Source organism: Sphaeramia orbicularis, chromosome 13, assembly GCF_902148855.1.
Source record: "Sphaeramia orbicularis chromosome 13, fSphaOr1.1, whole genome shotgun sequence".
NCBI lineage: Eukaryota > Metazoa > Chordata > Actinopteri > Kurtiformes > Apogonidae > Sphaeramia > Sphaeramia orbicularis.
In genome coordinates this window covers 16,286,082-16,309,803 of record NC_043969.1, presented here as the reverse complement: position 1 = coordinate 16,309,803, position 23,722 = coordinate 16,286,082, and the positions used below count along the sequence as shown (strand labels likewise).

The following is a 23,722-nucleotide window of genomic DNA, read 5'->3' as shown; positions in this document are numbered from 1 at the left end:
TCCCTGGCAACTCAGAGCAGACAGCGCGTTCCTCATTACGCTAGGCAGAGAGTGCAGCACAGAGTGCCAGCTAAGAAAAACAAATCACAGAATGACAAATGGGTAGCTCCCCCACCTTTGAAGACGTTGGTTGACACATACTGTATTACACACAACAGCTGACGTTAATAAATTGACACGGGATCACATAAAGAACATCTGTTTGTGTTTGTGAATGATAGCTTCTGTGATGGGATACAGACACTCCCAGCACATTTAGGAGAGACTTTTATGATGTCACGGGCAGCGGCGTCTCGCTCTGCATGGTGTGGATGGATCTGTGCTGCTGCGACAGACAAGGCCCATTTATAAAAGTAAAGCACAGGATTCCCAGGATGTCTCAGGTCTATTTGGAAAATTTAGACAGTGCTATGGGACATATAATGCATCATGTATCTAAACGCTGTCATTCCGCTCAATAGAGACGTGGCCGCATGTGGCAATTGAAAACAATGACAACAGAACCAAAAGCCTGTGTGCATCTTCTATTCCTGCCAGTACCGTGAGTAGTTTTTACAGGATAGGGAACTCATTTGTTTTCCATGACTAAGCTGGCCCCATGCTTGACTGAAATGCTATCATTTAAATGAGAACAGATTACCTCATTCAATCAGTAAGTGAAGTGAAGCAGAATTCTAATTGGGCTTCATGGGATTTTTTTTTTTTTTTTTTTAACCTTCTTTTTCAGCTGCAGATCTTTTTCTGAATTATATTCTTGTGTGACAAGGATACAACTGAAAGCTCAGCACCACCTGTGTTTCCTAAAATACTGAAATTAGGGCAGACTGCTGTTTTTGGCCTGTCTGCCCTTTTACGTAACTGACTCCGTAGTAGTAGTAGCGCTTGTAAAAATGTCTTTGTGTCAAGAACGCACTGTATGAACAAATCTATACTCCTCTGATAGCACGGGGAGGGAATATAGTACAGGGGTGTCAAACTTATTTTAGTACAGGGGCCACATTCAGCTGAATTTGATCTGAAGTGGGCCGAACCAGTAAAATAATAACATAATAATATATAAATAATGTCAACACCAAACTTTTCTCTATGTTTTAGAGTCAAAAAAGTAAATTTACATTATGAGAAGGTTTACATCTACAAACTATCCTTTCAAAAGATGTGAATACCATGAACAAACTGAAAAAAATAAGTGTAATTTTAACAATTTTCTGCCACAGTTTAGCATTTACACATGTACTTTATAACTTATAAATCACAGTGGATCTACAAATGCACAAAACATCTAGAAACAGGCAGAATATTGGTAAAATTTGACTTACTTCTCTTAAGGCATTTTAGGTTGTTCATATTTATTCAAGTTACTCATTTTTTTTTTTTTTTTTTTATGAAATTTTACTTTGTTTTAATGTAAAATCATGAACAAACTTACATTTACAAAGAGAAAAAATTGGAGTTGTCATTATTTATATGTTATTATGATAGTATTTTACTGGTCCTGCTCACTTGAGACTGAATTAAAAGGATTGTTAATATCTTAGTGTAATTTTTGCATTTCACAAATTCATCCCAAGGGCCGGACTGGACCCTTCGGCGGCCCGGATTTGGCCCCCGGACCACCTGTTTGACACCTGTGATCTAATATGTGAACTTTCTATCAGCAAAGTGAGAATATCCTGCAAATATTAGCACAAAAAAAAAAAAAAAAAGTTAATGTTGATGTTCATTGCTGTTTTCCTATAAGATGGAGATGATGTCGGTGAGGGATGTAGAAATTACGATGAAGGCAGTAATGATAATGGTTGTGATGATAGCAACAATAGCATTAATGATAATGATGAAGTATTATGACAACCGCACATATATCAGCATGGAACTGTTTCCGCCTACACTTTACCAGCTCACAGCGTATGAGTCGTAGCATGATAAGCGCAGATGTTTTGGGTCGCCGGATGCTCTCGTGCGGAGGTTGAGGCAGCCAGGTTTGGGAGCCCTTGACAGTATTAGAGGGAGCAGAGATAGAATGGCGTTGGTCCACGGGGAGCGTACGAGCACTGTCGGTGTGCTGGGTCTTGTCCAACACTCGTGTCTAAACATAGCTGGCCTTGGGTAACACAAACACCTGCATTCCCTTTGGGAGGTTAAAAGGGCCAGAGCGAGCTTACTCAATAGCTGACTCACTTTACACTGTTGTATCCTATTCGGGGATTTGATTCAGACAACTGGTGTGAATCCAGTGTGCTCCAATCAATGTGTGGGTGTGTGTACATGTGCGTTTGTGTATAAATAATATGTGTCTATACCGGGTTTATCTTTTTGTGTTTGCATGGGCGTGAAGGCTAACACTGTTATACAGATAAACAGGCCGTTAATGGAAGCAGAGGATGAAGGAGACAAGAGAAGAGGGGGGTAGAGTTTTGTGTTCGCTGAATGTGATTAAGGCAATAAAACAGTGACAATTAAATTAGGCAGGTATCTGTGCCATCAGCATCAAGACCCACACTAAATCGGGCCCCACAGTTATTATCAGCATGGTTAAGCACAGCATAGCGCGCTTCCATTCGCTCTTACATGGATATGGAAAGTGATGACTGCTGAATTAACAGTGGAATAGAAATCAAATACATGCGGGCTGCATCTCAGGGATGCAATTTGGGTTTAAGGTAGCGATAGCCGTTTTCAGAATATCAAGCATTCCGTGACTCTTTTTCTTACATCTTGGGTATCCGTCTCTCTTGAATGGCTTAGGTAAGACTTTTTCGTGTAATTATGATACGCTGTTTTCAATTAAGATCAAGTTTTCAGGGTAATTTTCAACTTGCTGAGGTAACATTGATTTATATACAGGGTGGGGAAGCAAAATTTACAATGAACATTTAGTTGTTTTTTTCTCAGCAGGCACTACGTCAATTGTTTTGAAACCAAACATATATTGATGTCATAATCATACCTAACACTATTATCCATACCTTTTCAGAAACTTTTGCCCATATGAGTAATCAGGAAAGCAAACGTCAAAGAGTGTGTGATTTGCTGAATGCACTCGTCACACCAAAGGAGATTTAAAAAATACTTGGAGTGTCCATAAAGACTGTTTAGAATGTAAAGAAGAGAATGACTATGAGCAAAACTATTACGAGAAAGTCTGGAAGATACTATTAAAGAAAAATGGGAGAAGTTGTCACCCGAATATTTGAGGAACACTTGCGCAAGTTTCAGGAAGCGTGTGAAGGCAGTTATTGAGAAAGAAGGAGGACACATAGAATAAAAACATTTTCTATTATGTCAATTTTCTTGTGGCAAATAAATTTTCATGACTTTCAATAAACTAATTGGTCATACACTGTCTTTCAATCCCTGCCTCAAAATATTGTAAATTTTGCTTCCCCACCCTGTAAATATACATATATACATAATTATTATTGTTTTTTGGGGGGAAGGTGGTCTATTCAAATATTGGGGGACCTTTAAAGTGTATATATTCATGTAACTTTGCGACTAATTTATTACAGATGGGTCCACGCACAGGGTTTGCATTACATTTTCTATTAGCACTGTTTTCTAACCACATTTTAGGTCAACAACTTCCCCACCCTGTATTTACAGCACAGGTGTCAAACATGCGGCCCGGGGGCCAAAACCGGCCCGCCAAAGGTTCCAATCCGGCCCGCGGGATGAATTTGCAAAGTGCAAGTTAGGGCATCAAACTCATAAATAATACCATCATAACCTATAAATAATGACAACACCAATTTTTTTCTCTTTGATTTAGTGCAAAAAACATTACATTTTGAAAATACATTAAGAAACTATCCTTTAACAATAAAATATGAATAACCTGAACAAATATGAACAACCTGAAATGTCTAAAGAAAATTAAGTGCAATTTTAACCCATAAAGACCCAGAGCTACTTTTGTGTCAGTTCCCAAATGAATTTTTCTCTCTATTTAACCTATATTAAATAATTTATCACTATTTACTGTAACATTATCCTCTGTATTTTGCATTTTTTTCAGTCGAAATCAGGTATTTTCCATTATTTAATTTGTTGTTCGTGAAAATGTTCATAAAAGCTTAGATTAAACTTGAGATTTCTTACATCAAAAACAAGAAAAACTGAAGAAAAAGTGACTTTTTCAGTCAAACATATCATTAACTGAACATAAACCGTGTGTCCGTCCACTGTCATTGATCCAATTCCATCGGTTTTACTGGTGAATCAATATGTTGTAGAAGATGACGGTGTTTCTACGTTCACTACGGAGCCTCTGAACGTCCAAATGGGTCATATCTGATGACCATGAAAAGACGACGAACTGCATTTTACATCAGTTATTTACATGGATTGATAGGATTAGTGGATCAACGGGTGTTAAACAGTTTAGATCAGTAGATGGTTTTGGTCAGTGGTGGGTCTTTGGGTCTTTATGGGTTAACGATATTTTGCCTGTTACTAAATGTTTTGTCCCTTTGTAGATCCGATCTGTAATACACATGTATAAATGAGAAGTGGAGGCATAATATTGATAAAATTGTATTTATATTTCTTAACAAATTTCATTTTTTCAGGTTATTCACATCCTTTTTGTTTGGATAGTTTGTAAATGTAAATACTGGCATAACTGAATGTTATTTTTCGCACTAAAACAATTTGGAGTTGTTGTTATTTATTGGCTGTCATACTATTATTTTACTGGTCCGGCCCACTGCAGATTAAATTAATGAATGAATGTGGCCCCCGGAAGAAAATGAGTTTGACACCCCTGATTTACAGGAAGAGTACGCATAAATATAAAGTATAAAGACTTCCTTGAAAAACTTTTAAAAAGAAAAGGAAATCTTTATATTTTCAGTAGACAGTATGAACCTGATTGGAAATATAAAGTTTATTTTCCTTAATGAGCTGTGAATTTCTGAGCCAATTAAATTCCACATATTGGTATTATTATTATTTTATTTTTTTTCCAAATAAAGACACACTTATCATTTTCTCTCTATTAAATTGGCTGCAGCTAATGTAGACATAACAAATGTGGCTTGGGAATAGTAGTCATGTCCAAAAAAATACAAGACGGTAGCACAAACGGCATCAATTAGCTAGTTTCAGGTTTTACAAAGAAGGACTGCAGAGAGATTGTAGACTCTGTCAAAAAAAAAAAAATAAAATAAACAACCGGCAGTAACGACAACAATACTGAAAATATGTGCGTAGAGGATTGGGATGTTATTTGCTGCAGTGCCATGCAAAGGAGGAGGTTTTGTTGTCGCTCAGTGCATGGTTGTATGTGTAGGCGAGGGACCCGATTTGCTTTGTTTGTTATTCTTTTCCTTTCTCTCTAGTGGGTTCTTGTTTGGATTGTAGAAAACCCTCTGTGTCTTCATCAGAGGGTGGTTGAGTGATTGTGATGTATGCCAGTTAGCCTCGTACCATTATGAACAGTAATGAAGATGTTCCGACCCACTTGTCTTTTCCTCTCCGAGTGTGTTGATTCCCTGAGTGCTTACTGAAACAAATGCCCATTACTCTTACTTCATTCACACTTTTAGCACCACTTTCATCTCAATACCCAGTCTCCACAAGAGTCCTCTCCGGTCTCCTGACTTCCTCCCTCTTTACTTTCCCCTTGAGCTGCGCGCTGGCAGAGGGTCGAGTATCTGCAGAAATATATCTTATTTCCATTTCCTCCTTTAAAGACAGATTTATTGAACCTGTGTGTGGCTATCAGAAAGGGGTTGTAGGCAACAGAGAGCACCAGACCTCCGACTAGTGCCCCGGCTACTGTATCTTGTCTCTGTGTCTCAAGTGTCCGTTGAATTGGACGATGGCAAAGTGGCGCAGTGCACGCTGGGAATGGATGGCTCTCTCGGGGATAGAAAAGAGGCCATCTGTCTGAGAACCACTCTGTCCTTGTGCCATATCTGATCTGGGGTAGACAGAGTGTATTAGCACTGAATAATAGCCCCACACTGCTTGACCAGCTTCCTGCTCTCCTCTGTGATATTACTCTCTGGAGGTGGAATTTTGTGGGGTCTCTCCTTGGTTGAAATCTCTCAGGCTCAAAAATGCCCCGAACTCCAATGGTGCATGGGAGTCCTGAAGCTCTTGTATAAATTGCAGATAAATCTAAAAGACTTCAACTATAAAGCTAGGGAACCGGTGTAGAGTATAACCTTGAAACACCCAAAGTTATTAGACTGTCTGGATATTATTTAATTCTACAGTGAATTGTGTGTGTCAATGACAGGGAAGCAGACAGCAGTGATAGACAGTGAAAGCCAAGAAAAAAGAAAGGGAGAAATAAATTAGAGAGTGGTAAAAGCGGCAGTTTTAGCTTCTTTTAGCTACAACCTCCAACCTTATTTCATTCCGCACTTTTGTCAAAGTAAAAGAAAAAGTCGTCTCAACTGCCATTGCATCTTAGCTCCCGTACCCCGGGGAGAGGTCTGATTGTGGCATTGATCCAGTCTCATAACAATACAGGTGAAATCCCCTAGCAATAGACGTCCTGTCTCTGCTGCGCACCAACACAATCAAATACAAACCTTGTTTTCTACAATATCGCTTGCTTCTCCCTCCTCCTTTTCTTTTTTCAAAAGGGCAGAATCCATCAAAAAGGCAACATCTATGTTTTGCCACCTGTGAGTGTGTTGTACATCCATTTCATTTCCCAGTACCATTACAAGATTCAGAGCCGGGCCAATTCCCTTTGTTATCGATTTCATTCCGTTTATATTTCACCCAGTTTTTAAAACCTCCCACACACAAAACTATTTCATTACAAATCGTTTCGGTATCACTATTTGGACGAGGCCACGCAACATTGTACGGGGATAATTACTGTCCATTTAGTTGTTTCATCACAGTTACAGATATTGTGGGAGAAAAACAAACCAAAAAAAAAAATAAATAAATAAATAAATAAAATTGATTCCAACAGCTAACACTAAGGCTTATTAAGAAATAGGAATGGGAGTTCAAGACCTGTAGTGCAAGGCAAGCAAGACTGCTGCAGTACAGGTTGTATTTAATGTACAACAGTGTCAGAAATTGTTTATCCATAATGGTTGGAGCAGGTTTATTTTCTCAAACGCTCTTAAATTATGCCTAGTGCTCGATTTTGAGCGGAGGCAGTTTTGTGTACAGGTAGAATCGACAAAAATATTAATTTCTCGTATGTATGCGTATGTGTTAAATGGTCCACACGTATAAATTCTTCAGTCTGTTTCGAAAAGGTTACGGTTCCAACTTGAGTCTGCACAGATGGAAGCCTGTGTGATAAATAAGGAACAGTTTATTTAAAGTAAGTATTCTGTTTTACACCATGCCACGTTTTGCAGGATCTTTTTTGCCTTATGCCCTGGAATCTTTCCTTTGAGTCTTTTGTTTTTAATTTGCTGGCTTTGCACTGACTTGTATTCGACATAATTCTACTTCCTTGCAGTGACCTTTGACACAGGGTCATGTGACCTCTTAAACTCTTGCTGGATTCAGTCCAGCAACAGCTTCTTAAAACAGATGTTAATGTGTCTCCTTTCTGTATAATAATAGAGTATAGACACTTTTGCAAAATGACCAGTTTTACAGTGGATTTTAACCCTTTCATGCATGGGTCACCCCAGTGGGCAGTTCTTCTCCAGCCGTTCTCTTGTATATTCATGGGTTTTGATGTTTTAGTTCCATATCAGCCAACACAGTGGACACTTACGCACCATCCCATATGATGACATTCAGACCATCACTGTAACTTTGCTGTTCTGGATAAACCTGATCTGCAGTAACATGTTTAAGTGTAAATCAACTGTTATTTGTAAGACAATAATTTTTTTTTTTTTGCACATTATCTCCATGAAGTGAGTAATTACTAGCATTAGAATATGTTAAAATGTGAGAAGACATCAGATTAGCAGCATTAAAAATGTTTTTATTTTATTGTTTTCATATCACTTTCTGATATTGGGTTTTAAATATATGTTTCTTTACTTCAAAAATTAAATGCATGGATATTTTTGTAATTCCATAGGGAAAAAAAAAAAAACTTGATCACATTGTTTTTTTCATGCCTAAGGAGGAATAAAAACACTGACGAAAAAAATCTTGACTAAGGTTCTCACAATTCATGCATGAAAGGGTTAACCCATAAAGACCCCAATCCAAAATCATCTACTGATGTAAAATGTTTAATACCTGTCGATCCACTAATCCTATCAATACATGTAAATAATTGCTGTAAAATGCACTTTGTCATCTTTTCATGGTCATCTGATATGGACCATTTGGACGTTCAGAGGTTCCGTAGTTACCATGGAAACACCATTATCATCTACAACATTGATTCACCAGTAAAACCCATGGAGTTTAATCAATGACAGTCAATGGAGATACTCGGTTTATGTTCATTTTGAAAGATATATTTTACTGAAAATCTCACTTTTTCTTCAGTTTTCTCTGTTTCTGATATAATAATCCTCAATTTTAATCTGAGCTTTCATGAACATCTACATGAGCAATACATTAAATATAGGAAAATACATGATTTTCACTTAAAAATGCAAAATACAGAAGATAATATAATAATAAATGGTGATAAATCACTTAAAAATGGTTAAAAATAGAGAAAAATTCATTTGGAAACTACCACAAAAGTAGCACTGGGTCTATATGGGTTAAAGCATGTCAAAAAATTGTATTGGAAAACATGATAATTTAAAAAAACGAACATGAATGAATAAATAAATACATTTTTAGTATATAAAATATATACCCTGTTTCCCATGAAGTTGGAATTTAATATTTTTTTCCTTTTGTCCCGAAATGACGATTTATTCTTTACAGATAAAATGTACTTCGGAATTGTAGTATCAGGTCAAAGGTTATTACTGACGTTTATGAATAGGAATAAAAAAGAGAAATATGTCTGAAAATAAGATTATCCAACTTTATGGGCGACAGTTTACTTACATTCTTAAATGTACTTATATACAGTATCAATTCAGAAGTACCACTGCACCACACAATACAGAAAAAAAGAAAAGAAATCAACACAGCCTTGGAGGATGAATACTTTTCTGTTCTGTATTGTGCACAGAGACTTACAAAAGCTGTAATCTTGACAGCTTTATCAGATGACATGCAAATAACTATTTCAGCTTTCCTCTATTTTTTTGATGGACGCAATTTTTCAACAGAGATGATGTGAAAACAAAACAAAACAAAAAGATATACACCAAAAAAACACTGCCTTGTTGCAATCCAGAAGGAGATGATCGGTCTTCCAGATTGTTTTTTTTTTTTTGTGACATGAATTTTGTTTTTTGTTATTTTCATTTTGTGTGCATTTGTATCTGATGATGATTGTACTAAATTCATTATATTGCATAAATACTGATCATTGAACACAACTTAATCTAATTATTACACATTCCTTGTTTACATGTATGGATATGCATTCTCATCAAGACAGTACACGTATTTGTGTTTATGATCTCACCTGTAAAGTGTGACCGGAGGGTTGGCTTTCGCAGAGCAGTGGAATTTCACCAGGTTGCCTTCTAGAACAGGTTGAGGCTCCACTGACAGATTGACAAGTGGGAGATCTAAAGAAAACAAAAATAAGAAAAAAAAATAAGAAGAAAACCTAAAGATATAAGAAGAATTAATTACAGAACTGGCAGCCTCATTTTATGTTCTGATGACAAGTATAAGAAAAATACTGTTGTTGACATTTTCTGTGGCTGAATAAGACTTGCAAAAAGAAAAAAAAAAAAAAAATAGAGGTATATTAGAAGATTTGCCGAGGAGACAAAATAGACGAGTTATAATAGTTAAGAAAACATGCAACTTAAGGAAAACAAACACTAACATATACAATAGATTTTTCAAGGGCCTTATATTTGCAGTCATTTTTTCTCGTGACCCTTTCTTTTGATTTGACAGCTTTTTATGTAGATGTAATACATGTGTCCTACTGTATGTAAATACACCCAAGTGAAAGCCATTTCACCCGAATTATCTTACAATACACTGTGTCAACGCTAAGAAAGGTTGTGACAACATATCACAGTTTGTGGCACCAGTTTCCTCCATGTAATTGGTCATTACTCCTGAATAATTTTAGAAACTTAAAACCATGTTGTCACGCACCGAGGGATCTAGACAGAGGTGTTGAATAAAACAGTGCACCGTTGCACAGATGTAAGAGATATTAGTTATTTGAATCCTAATATATTAATTAGCAGCATTATAAGAGGGAAATCAAAGGAAAACTTGACTTGATAATGAGTTTCAGTAAACGGCAATTTGCAAACAGCGAACGGTGTATTGTAAAATCCACTGCAATTAAAACACTGAACAAACTCAGTGATACGGTACAATTAAAACAGTTCTTAGAATAACAAGTGCATGTATTATGCAAATTGAATAAACAACTTAATTTATCCTAATTGACAAAGGTGGAATTCTTTTTGAAGATACGTGTTCATTTCCATATCAATCCTGTCCCATGTGAAACAAACAGCTATTTACCCCGCACACACTCAGAGTATGAATTTCAAGTAGGTTAAGCTATTTTTCCAGGGTTCTTAAAGTGCTTGCTATGTGTTATTGAGGGCTTGAAATGAGGAAGGAAAGAAACAACAAATGAGATCAGGTGTGTTTGTAACGCTCTTAAAAAAAAAAAAAAAAAATGTTTCATTTCCTATCAGGATGATCCAAACAGTGATTTAACCCTTTCATGCACACTGGTCACTACAGTGGACAGCTGTTCAAAAGTGTTCTCTTGTATATTCATGGATTTTGTTGTTTTAGTTCCATATCAGCCAACACAGTGGACGCTTATGCATCATCCCACACACTGACATTCATACCATTACTGTAACTTTGCTGTTCTAGATAAACCTGATCTGCAGTAAGATGTTTGAGAGTAAAAAAACTGTTACTTGTTATTAGACTGTAATTAACTTTTTTTTTTTTTTTTTTTTTTTTGCATATTATCTCCATGCAGGTATGTTAAAATGTGAGAAAACATCATATTAGCAGCATTAAAAATGTTTTTATTTCATAGTTTTCACACAGTATATCAGTAAATACAGGGTGGGGAAGCAAAATTTACAATGAACATTTAGTTGTTTTTTCTCAGCAGGCACTACGTCAATTGTTTTGAAACCAAACATATATTGATGTCATAATCATACCTAACACTATTATCCATACCTTTTCAGAAACTTTTGCCCATATGAGTAATCAGGAAAGCAAACGTCAAAGAGTGTGTGATTTGCTGAATGCACTCGTCACACCAAAGGAGATTTCAAAAATAGTTGGAGTGTCCATAAAGACTGTTTATAATGGAAAGAAGAGAATGACTATGAGCAAAACTATTACGAGAAAGTCTGGAAGTGGAGGAAGCAACAAAAAACGTACCAAAGCTTTTATTAAAGCTCTCAAATCCAAAATCCTAAAGGATCCAACCAAATCCATGAGAAAAATGGCAATTGAACTTGAGGTAGACAACAAGACCGTGAGAAATGCAGTAAAATATGATTTGAAGTTAAAATCTTACACAAGAACACCAAAACACCTGTTGACAACAGCAACAAATCCAACTTTAGCAATTTTTGGGAATCATATTTATGGCCGCCTTCTAGCCCAGATCTAAACCCTCTGGATTCTGCTATTTGGGGCGTTTTAGAACATGCTACCAATAGAACATCACAGCAATGTCGACTTTCTTAAAGATACTATTAAAGAAGAATGGGAGAAGTTGTCACCCGAATATTTGAGGAACACTTGCGCAAGTTTCAGGAAGCGTGTGAAGGCAGTTATTGAGAAAGAAGGAGGACACATAGAATAAAAACATTTTCTATTATGTAAATTTCTTGTGGCAAATAAATTCTCATGACTTTCCATAAACTAATTGGTCATACACTGTCTTACAATCCCTGCCTAAAAATATTGTAAATTTTGCTTCCCCACCCTGTAGTTCCATATCAGCAAACACAGTGGACGCTTATGCATCATCCCACACACTGACATTCATACCATTACTGTAACTTTGCTGTTCTAGATAAACCTGATCTGCAGTAAGATGTTTGAGAGTAAAAAAACTGTTACTTGTTATTAGACTGTAATTAACAGGGTTTTTTTTTTTTTTTTTTTTTGCATATTACCTCCATGCAGGTATGTTAAAATGTGAGAAAACATCAGATTAGCAGCATTAAAAATGTTTTTATTTCATAGTTTTCACACAGTATATCAGTAAATACAGGGTGTCCCATAAGTCTCCATACATAGGAGACATAATACATTCCATACATATATGGTTCTAACATGTATTTCTTTATATTTCTTCTTTATAGTTCTTCAGCAGACACGCATTGAAATGTGTTCCCGACAAAATGGCAGTCATATAGAGCATATTATATAAATGAAAAATGGTTTATGTCAAGAAACATTTATTCTTCCCATGTATGGAGACTTATGGGACACCCTGTACATCAGGGGTGTCAAACTCATTTTAGTTCAGGGGCCACATACAGCCTAATATGACCTAAAGTGGGCCGGACCAGTAAAATGATATAAATAACAGGATAAAAACTTATAAATAATGTCAACTCCAAAGTTTTCTCTTTGTTTTTGAGTTAAAAAACAAAAATTCTGTAATGAAAATGTTTACATCTACAAACTGTACTCGAACATAACATGATCAAATATGAACAACCTGAAAATTCTTAAGAAAAATAAGTGCAATTTTAACAATATTACACCTCAGTTTATCATTTATACATGTGCATCATAACTTACAGATCACAGTGGATCTACAAATACACAAAATATTTGGTAACAGGCAGAATATTGGTACAATTCTGTAAATGTCTCTTAAGTCATTTCATATTTTTCATATTTGTTCAGGTTATTCACATTTTTTGTAAAAGTATAGTCTGTAAATATGAACATTTTTTGTGTAATTTTACTTTTTTTTTTTTTTTTACACACTAAAACAAAGATAAAAAATTAGCATTTTTCATTATTTACAGGTTGTCATGATAGTATTTTACTGGTCTGACCCACTTTAGATCGAATTGACCTAAAATGATTTTCACATCCTTGATTATTAATATCTTCCTTATAATATTTGCATTTCACAAATTCATCTGAGGGGCCGGATTGTACCCTTTGGCGGGCCGGTTTTGGCCCCCGGGCCTTATGTTTGACACCTGTGCTGTACATGTTTCTTTGGTTCTAAAACTAAATGCATGGTGTCCAGCTGAGTGAACATTTTTGTAACTCCATAAAAATAGGCTAACAAAAATCAATAGAATTATTATTTTTATGCCTAAAGAGGGATAAAAACACTCAGGAAAAAAAAAAAAAATCATGATTAAGGTTCTCATAATTCATGCATGAAAGGGTGAACCGTCAAAGAAACAAATACTGGTCTCAGTCAGTATATTACAAACATATTATACTTGCTGATGGCATATTTTTTGCATTCCCTGTTTATGTTTTTTTATTATTATTATTTTTCGTGTGATTTGTTTACGCTGGTGCAGTCATGTATTTCAAAGCCGGGTTAGGTCTAAATGCTCTGTGGTCAAAACTCCTGATATGCTATAACCAGGGACTATGTTTGAATGTGGATGAAGAGCAGGGATCTACGCTGAATTAAAAAAGGCACGCTCTTATGAAGCCTGAGTATAGTTACGGAGACAGAATCTGTGTGTATAGTCTGTACGTGTGGGCATGAAGTGTAGGAAAACTGCTTTTTATCCTGTGGCAGTGCAGATGCTCTCGGCTGGCTCAGCTGCTACAAAGCCCCAGAGAGAGGGGTGGTCCAGGTGCCATATCCCTCCCTACTCACACACAGCATATTCCCCATCAGCAGACTTACTTTCCCCCCAGGACAGTGCCCCCCCCCCCCCCCACGCCCCCCACCAACCACTCTACCTCTTTCATCTGTTTAGCCCAACCTGTGCCAGTTACCCCTTAGGCCAGTAAAGAAAACAACAACATAGTGAATCCTGGAAGACCGAGGGCCACAATGAACCAGTTAGTGTCTTCAGGTAGTAAGCATCCAGTTGCGTTTGCCACATGTTTAAGGGTGTAGGTGTGCATATGAAAAGGGCATGTGGGTGTGTGCGGGAAACCTCTCTATGCCTTGAGCAACAGCATTAGCCTTCCAGTAGGTGTTTTTTTTTTTTTTTTAGTATTGTGAGCGGTTAATTGCATAGACAAAAAATGTGGGCTGTGGAAACCTCAGGGGCAAAATGACAGATGTGGCGGAGTGGCGGAGGTGGCAATAAAATACAGCAAGAAGCCGTGGAGAAAAAAAAAAAAAAAGAGAAAGAAAGAGAGAGGGAGATCTGGAGGTGTGCTAATAGGCCCAGTAATGTAGACGCTAATTCACAAGCCTGTAGACCAGGGGTGTCAAACTCATGTTAGTTCAGGGGCCACATACAGCCCAATATGACCTGCAGTGGGCCAGATCATTAAAATAATAACATAATAATACATAAATAATATCAATTCCAAAATTTGTATGTCTTATTTCTATGTTTTGGAGTGACAAAAGTAAAATTATTTTATCAAAATTTTTACATCTACAAACTATCCTTTAAAAAATGTGGAAAAACATGAACAATCATGACCAAAGTGAAATTTCTTAAGAAAAAAGTGCAATTTTAACAATTTATTCCATTATTTGGCCTCAGCTTCTCATTTTCACATGTTCATTACAACGTACAGATCACAGCAGATCATTAAAATAATAACATAATAATACATAAATAATATCAATTCCAAAATTTGTATGTCTTATTTCTATGTTTTGGAGTGACAAAAGTAAAATTATCATAACAAAATTTTTACATCTACAAACTATCCTTTAAAAAAATGTGGAAAAACATGAACAAAGTGAAATTTCTTAAGAAAAAAGTGCAATTTTAACAATTTATTCCATTATTTGGCCTAAGCTTCTCATTTTCACATGTTCATTACAACGTACAGATCACAGCAGATCATTAAAATAATAACATAATAATACATAAATAATATCAATTCCAAAATGTGTATGTCTTATTTCTATGTTTTGGAGTGACAAAAGTAAAATTATCATAACAAAATTTTTACATCTACAAACTATCCTTTAAAAAAATGTGGAAAAACATGAACAAAGTGAAATTTCTTAAGAAAAAAGTGCAATTTTAACAATTTATTCCATTATTTGGCCTCAGCTTCTCATTTTCACATGTTCATTACAACGTACAGATCACAGCAGATCATTAAAATAATAACATAATAATACATAAATAATATCAATTCCAAAATTTGTATGTCTTATTTCTATGTTTTGGAGTGACAAAAGTAAAATTATCATATCAAAATTTTTACATCTACAAACTATCCTTTAAAAAAATGAGGAAAAACATGAACAATCATAGCCAAAGTGAAATTTCTTAAGAAAAAAGTGCAATTTTAACAATTTATTCCATTATTTGGCCTCAGCTTCTCATTTTCACATGTTCATTACAACGTACAGATCACAGTAGATCTACAAATGCACAAAACATTTAATAACAGACAGAAAATTGGTAAAATTACTCTTAACTCTCTTAAGACATTTGAGGCTGTTCATATTTGTTCAGGTTTTTCACATTTTTTGTAAAAGGCTAGGCTGTAAATGTAAACATTTTTTTAGTAATTTTGCTTTTTTTTGCACTAAAACAAAGAGAGAAATTTGTGGGTTTTATTATTTATAGTTTATAATGATTGTATTTTACTAGTCTGACTCACTTTAGATGGAATTGACCTAAAATTATTTTGACACCAGTGATTGTTCATATCTTCAGTGTATTTTTTGCATTTCACGGGCCAGATTGGGCCCTTTGGCGGGCTGGATTTGGCCCCCGGGCCGCATGTTTGACACCTGTGCTGTAGACGTACAATGTTATACTGTACTTCCAATCCTGCCAACCTTTTTCTCTGCTCTTGCCTATCAGAGATTTTTGAAGACAAAACCGCTCATTACTGTCAATCACTTCCTAATTAATGTTCTCCTGAAATGACTGAAGAATACTAACGGACCCTCCCATCAAAAGCGTCCAGTCCAACTCAGCCAGACTCAGACGGCTCTAGATCCATTTCTATATCAGATGAGATATTTGTCGGATAATCTGTCCCCCCCACCCCCCACCCCCCCGTAGCGTCACAAAGCAAAGACGCCCATGGGAGAAGCAGCTGTCAAAAGTTTCCGAGCAAATGCCCCCGGTGTGAATCAGGGAATGTCGCTTGTGTAAACTTTGACCCTCACATGACAGACATCTACTTAATAAAGGAGTCCATTTGTCACTTTGATGTTTTAATGCATGAGTTTTTGAGACATCACGCAGCAGCACATCAATATGCAAGACTGTTAATTCGTCAGATTCATCCAGAGGATAGCGGTAAGGGATGGGAAAGATGATAGAGGGATGGATGGATAGATGGATGGATAGAAGGAAAAAGGGGGGTAGTAGGACTGATCAGCGCTCCAGTGAGAACAACAGGATGATTTGAAGGGGAGGTGTGTGTGTGTGTGTGTGTGTGGGGGGGGGGGTAGTGTTATAGTTAGCCGACAGCTTTTGATCGGTTAGTTCAAAGTGGAGACCAGATGGTGTTTTTGGAACAATCTTCCAACTTCTCTCTGTTTCCTGGAGATAGTGCCAACATAAATTGTTTTTCCTCTTTCTTAAAGCTCAATTTCCAATCTCTCCGGGTCACTGTAGACAGCTGTTCTCCAGTAGGACCAGCCTCCAACTGCAGGAGTGGCGTCTGCATCTGAAGGATAGGGAGGCTGTTTGTGGGCCATCCGCTTGTGGCTTATAGCCTTAGCAACATGGATACACTGTCATATGGCTGGCTGAGTAGATTACTGGAGGGGAGAACAGACTGACTGACATCCTGAGGTCCGACATATTGATCATGAGATATTCAACCATGCGATAGTAAAGAGTTTTCTCAGTTTAATGAAAGCAGATGTTTGACTAGTTATACAACAGACGGAATAAGGAGTATCCTGTTCCATAAAGTGCACGTGTTAGTGTCTGAGAATATTTGTACACATGAAACTTCTGTTAATTTAATGCAATCTCAAGATTACTTTAACCCTCTGGTATCCCGTCCAGCAAGGCCCTTACTGAGCACCAAGTGTGCCTTTCTGGCACACTTGTGGAATAATGTAAAAAAAAAAAAAAAAAAAAAAAAAATCATGCAGTTTGTTTTTAATTCTTTTATACTTTCTTCTATTTCATCATCTTGAGCTGTAAATAAAAATACCAAATACTCAATAATTGTCACATTTTTTAACTTTTTAAATGCCGTGTTTGTAATGTAAACAAACCATCTTTTTTGGATGCAAAAAACACAAAAAAATTATTTTTTCAATAGACTACATAAAAAGTGGATCACATATTATTTGATTTTTGCAGCCTGGCATATGTCAGTGATTAACTCCAACATTGGTTCATTTGCATTATTACACTGGTCAACAACAAATTTTTTGTTTAAGTTTTTTGAGCTGATTTAGCATAATTTTGGTGTGCTGAATCCAAAAATCATGTAATAAAAAGCATGTAATAGAGCTTTGGGGCACTGGGAGTGTAATATTTAGAAATCAGGATGTTACTTAGCCTAAAATACAAGCTCACATGACACTTTTAGGTATAAAAAACTTAGATAATAAAGAGTTTTCTCAGTTTAATGAAAGCAGATGTTTGACTAGTTATACAACAGACGGAATAAGGAGTATCCTGTTCCATAAAGTGCACGTGTTAGTGTCTGAGAATATTTGTACACATGAAACTTCTGTTAATTTAATGCAATCTCAAGATTACTTTAACCCTCTGGTATCCCGTCCAGCAAGGCCCTTACTGAGCACCAAGTGTGCCTTTCTGGCACACTTGTGGAATAATGTAAAAAAATAAAAAAATAAAAAAATCATGCAGTTTGTTTTTAATTCTTTTATACTTTCTTCTATTTCATCAACTTGAGCTGTAAATAAAAATACCAAATACTCAATAACTGTCACATTTTTTAACCTTTTAAATGCCGTGTTTGTAATGTAAACAAACCATCTTTTTTGGATGCAAAAAACACAAAAAAATTATTTTTTCAATATACTACATAAAAAGTGGATCACATATTATTTGATTTTTGCAGCCTGGCATATGTCAATGATTAACTCCAACATTGGTTCATTTGCATTATTACACTGGTCAACAACAAATTTTTTGTTTAAGTTTTTTGAGCTGATTTAGGATAATTTTGGTGTGCTGAATCCAAAAATCATGTAATTAAAAGCATGTAACAGAGCTTTGGGGCACGGGGAACGTAATATTTAGAAATCAGGATGTTACACAGCCTAGAATACAAGCTCACATGACACTTTTAGGTATAAAAACTTAGATAATAAAGAGTTTTCTCAGTTTAATGAAAGTGGATGTTTGACTAGTTACACAACAGACGGAATAAGGAGTATCCTGTTCCATAAAGTGCACGTGTTAGTGTCTGAGAATATTTGTACACATGAAACTTCTGTTAATTTAATGCAATCTCAAGATTACTTAACCCTCTGGTATCCCGTCCAGCAAGGCCCTTACTGAGCACCAAGTGTGCCTTTCTGGCACACTTGTGGAATAATGTAAAAAAATAAAAAAATAAAAAAATCATGCAGTTTGTTTTTAATTATTTTACACTTTCTTCTATTTCATCAACTTGAGCTGTAAATAAAAATACCAAATACTCAATAACTGTCACATTTTTTAACCTTTTAAATGCCGTGTTTGTAATGTAAACAAACCATTTTTTTTGGATGCAAAAAACACAAAAAAATTATTTTTTCAATATACTACATAAAAAGTGGATCACATATTATTTGATTTTTGCAGCCTGGCATATGTCAGTGATTAACTCCAACATTGGTTCATTTGCATTATTACACTGGTCAACAACAAATTTTTTGTTTAAGTTTTTTGAGCTGATTTAGGATAATTTTGGTGTGCTGAATCCAAAAATCATGTAATTAAAAGCATGTAACAGAGCTTTGGGGCACGGGGAACGTAATATTTAGAAATCAGGATGTTACACAGCCTAGAATACAAGCTCACATGACACTTTTAGGTATAAAAAACTTAGATAATAAAGAGTTTTCTCAGTTTAATGAAAGTGGATGTTTGACTAGTTACACAACAGACGGAATAAGGAGTATCCTGTTCCATAAAGTGCACGTGTTAGTGTCTAAAAATGTTTGTACACATGAAACTTCTGCTAATTTAATGCAATCTCAAGATTATTTTAAAGCTTGTAATAGAGCTTTGGGGCACTGGGAGCGTAATATTTAGAAATCAGGATGTTACGCAGCCTGGAATACAAGATCACATGACACTTTTCTGTATAAAAAAATATCATTAGACCTTTATCTAATGTACAGAAATATCTCTTCCTTTTATTGCCTCCCCTACTGTACCCCTAATCTTCTCCTCTCTCTTTTAATTCTCTCTCAGATGAATTTGCCATTATCTGCTTGATTAAGCAGGGAGAGCATGTAGCTGAGCCAGCTACCAAAAACAAATCCTCCCCAATTGCACATCTGCATGTTCTTTATTAATTAGTCTCAACAAATGGCATTCATTTTCCCCCCACATGGCTCAGCTTGTTTGCAATGCAAACACACCAAGAACCTTGGCTTTGCTCGTCCCTGGTGCATTCATTTCCCACTATGTTGTTGAAAGTATGCCTCTATGTGGGGCAATGCTGTGCAGATAGTACGCAGCTGGACTAGAAAATATTTAAGGAATATTTTAGGTTTGTGTGATGAGTGGGATTCAGCGAGACATGAAACTGTGGCATTAGAATCATATTTCACTGCAGCGGCTTTATGCTAGCGGGTAAAGAAGTTTACACTGATTAAAAGTCCAAAGGGCATAATGTAAGTTAAGTCATGCTGATGGAGAAAAAAAAACATCAGAGGGCAGCCACCCCTCTGCTATCAAATAATTACAGTCAGCTAATGGACTGGTTTGGACAACGGAAGTCAGCAGTCTATCCAGGGTTCTGAATCACCTCTGTTGGCTCTAAATCCCTCTCACTTTGGCAACATTGCCAGTACATACTGTATTTAGATGCTAATTTGTCTAACCCTAGGTCAGATAACTCTGTATGAACTTCTGTGGGAATGAAAATGCTGAGGTGGATGTAAATCATGAGCATGAAAATGATGATAAAAAGAAAATACTGTCATGAAATGCATTGGATTTTAGGTTATTTTAAGCTGTAGAGCAATGTGCTGGGTTATGTTTAGATTACTCTCATATGGATTGCTATAAGCACGGAGCTGAGAGAAAAAAGGGCACCTCACTATCTGGGTAGAATATAAAATAGCACTTCATAACCAGGAGCTATATTATGTGACTAGAAAACTAGAAGATTTTAATTAGTTTTGTTGATATGACTATTATCTCATTATTATAGCTGCTAAATCAAGGCAGAATAAAAATTAAATGAATCAGCAATTAAAATAAATTAGACTATGAATACTTTAATACCTGTAGTAATGTGTATTTAAAAAAAAAAAAAGAACATAGAGAGTCTAAGTGCATTTTACGACAGTTTAACAAAATAAACAAACAACTGTGGAAAATGCACACTGTAAAAAATGACTGTAGAATTAACACCAAAAAGTTGTAAAATTGCAACATAAAAAAACTGTGAGTGATAATACAAAGCAAAGTTGTTTATTTGAAAAGATTTTTGTGTTAATGATTGAATCAAATACAGCTGTAGTTTTTACAAGAAGAGTATGTGAACAAAACCAGATTTGTATGTAGAAAGGATGTATTTCTATTGTTTTTAGAAAATGAAACTGTAAATTGAAAAACAATGTGGTGCCGTTTAAACTGCAAGACCATAATGTTGAAATAACGGCCTGTTTGCTTTTTTTTTTTTTAATAAAAAAAGTTATAAAAAAAAAAAAAAGTAAACATTTGACAATTTAACATTTTAAATTTGGAAATGAATGGGTTGGTAGAGTTGGTAGAGCGGCTCATCCAATAACCAAGGGGTTGGTGGTTCGAATCCTGGCTCCAACTGTCCATATGTCAAAGTGTCCATGGAAGACACTGAACCTTAAATTGACCTGGTGGCTTTGGACACCATGAAGGTGTAGAAAATGCACTGAATAAGTGCAGTCCATTTACCATTTAAATCTACATGTTAAAAATGTTAAATCTACATGTTAAAAATGTTAAATCTACATATTACTCCGTAAATATGTTTACAGTTGGATGTGTTTTTTACTGTATTGTTCTGGAAACCACAGCTGTCAGTTTTTTTCAGTAAAAACAACAGGATTTTTTTTTTTTTTTTTTTTTTTTTTACAGTGCATCCATTCACCTTTAACTACAGTATCAGAGAAATTTGCAGAGAAGCTTTAACCCTTTGATTATGTGTCAGAATTTCCTGCTTCTGCATAAGATATAAACAATAAACTGGTGCATTCAGAAATCCAAAGTCTGCATACTTTGAATTTTTCCCACCTGTGAGACCTCTTGGTGCTTAAGTAACAGATTATAACCTATATAATATACAGTATAATGACTCAATTAAGTCTCTGCAGGGCAATGCTATACAAACCAGGCAGTATGGATCCACCCACTGCATTCAATTGTCAGCAGGATTCCACTTTAACAAACAGCAACCACTCATTAAGCACTACATCTTTGTTATAGACTACGACACATCAGAGTTATGAGTGTAAACCACAGAAAAGGAGCACACAAACAGACTCGAGCGTTATAAAATCCCAACCCAACCACAATCCACTTGTAAAGAAGAAATGATCAAGTGTTGCTTTTATTCCACAAAGTGACAGGAAGTGCCTGAAGGAACTGTTGCTTTGATAGTTGATGTTTTGTTTTTTGTTTTTTTTTTTACTTAGACACATTCCACAGTTTTGTAAAGAACATTTTTATATTTCCTGATAATGGACTCCAACCAATGTATAGTTGAGGAAAAAATTATTAGACCACCCCTTGTTTTCTTCCATTTCTTGTTCACTTCAATGCCTGATACAACTAAAGGTACATTTGTTTGGACAAATATAATGATAACAACAAAAAATAGCTCATAAGATTTTAATTTCAGAGCTGATTTCTAGTCATTTTCCATGTTTTCTTGAAAATAACCAAAATTGCCTAAGTTCTTATATCAATATTTATGGTATTGTACTGACAAAAACTGTGCTTTTAGGCATTCCATGTTTTCTTTTCTGTCTGTTTTAGTCACATGATACACACAGGAGTTAGTACTTGATTGCATAACTATTGTTTTTGATGACTTTTGATGGTTTAATATTTTTTTTCGCGACTGTATGTATGTTTAGTATGTATGGGGCGTGTGTGTATTTTAGGTTATTTTTTCTTTATAATATTATAACTTCTTTATTACATGTGACATATTTTATGTGTTTTTAGTAGCATGTGTTCTGTTTTATGTGTTGCAGTGCATCTTGTTTTTTTCCCTTGTCTAGGCAAAATTTCTCAGACAGTGAAGTGAACCTTGTATCTTGAACCTTGATGTTCATAAAAGCTCAGATTAAAGTTTAGAATTATTATTTCACAAACAGAGAAAACTGAAGGAAAAAGGGACTTTTTCAGCAAAATACATCATGAACTTAAACTTAATTCGCTGAAACAGTGTATATCTTACATATACTAAACATCTATTTATTTATCCATTCATGTTTTGTTTTTTGTTTTTTTGTTTTTTTTTTAATTATCCTGTTTTCAGTTGCAATTTTTTGACACTATGTAAACCCAGTGCTACTTTTGTGGCAGTTCCCAAATTATTTTTTCCTCTATTTTTTACCATTCTTAAGTGATTTATCACCATTTATTATAATATTATCCATTGCGTTATACAGTTTTAAGTAAAAATCATGTACTTTCCTGTATTTAATTTATTGATCATGTAGATGTTCATAAAAGCTCCGATTGAAGTTTAGAGTTATTATTTAAAAAAAAACAGAGAAAACTGAGGAAAAACTGACTTTTTCAGCAAAATACATCATTAACTTAAGCTTCATTCACTGTCATTAATCCAACTCCATGGGTTTTACTTGTGAATCAATGTTGTAGAAGATGACGGTGTTTCCATGGTAACTATGGAGCCTCTGAACATCCAAATGGGTCATATCTGATGACCATGAAAAGATGACAAATATTTTCCATGGTTTTCTTCATGATAACCAAAATCACTTCAGTTCTTACATCAATATCTATGGCATTGTACTGACAAAAACCGTGCTTTTAGGCATTCCATGTTTTCTTTTCTGTCTGTTTTAGTCGCATGATACACACAGGAGTTAGTACTTGATTGCATAACCATTGTTTTCGCTGACTTTTGATGGTCTAATAATTTTTTTCCGTGATTGTACTAGTATAACTATAATAACTTACTATAACCACACTGTATCATTCTGTATTGAATTATAATCATTTGCAAACATATGTCCTTCATTATGTAGTCAGTGCATGTGAGTGTAACAACAGGTGCTACTTGTATATTGTGAACAGGCTGAAAATAGCTAACACAATATGGCATCTGTGTAATTATTTATACAATAAGAATAGTTATGAATATGGAGTAAGACTTGTGCGACTTCGGAAAGTTTGCTCATAATTGTTATAGTTGAATCTCA

General features: G+C 35.4%; 1 protein-coding gene across 12 annotated transcripts in view; it reads right to left on the bottom strand.

The window, feature by feature from the left end:
* The window catches only part of kirrel3b (kirre like nephrin family adhesion molecule 3b), a 319,395-nt gene that overhangs the window by 45,261 nt on the left and 250,412 nt on the right, over positions 1-23,722 (bottom strand). For all 12 annotated transcript variants that reach the window (XM_030152030.1, XM_030152029.1, XM_030152038.1 and 9 more), the window contains one exon: positions 9,488-9,593. In XM_030152030.1, the coding sequence (XP_030007890.1) occupies positions 9,488-9,593 (106 nt within the window). The remainder of the gene's footprint in view (positions 1-9,487; positions 9,594-23,722) is intronic.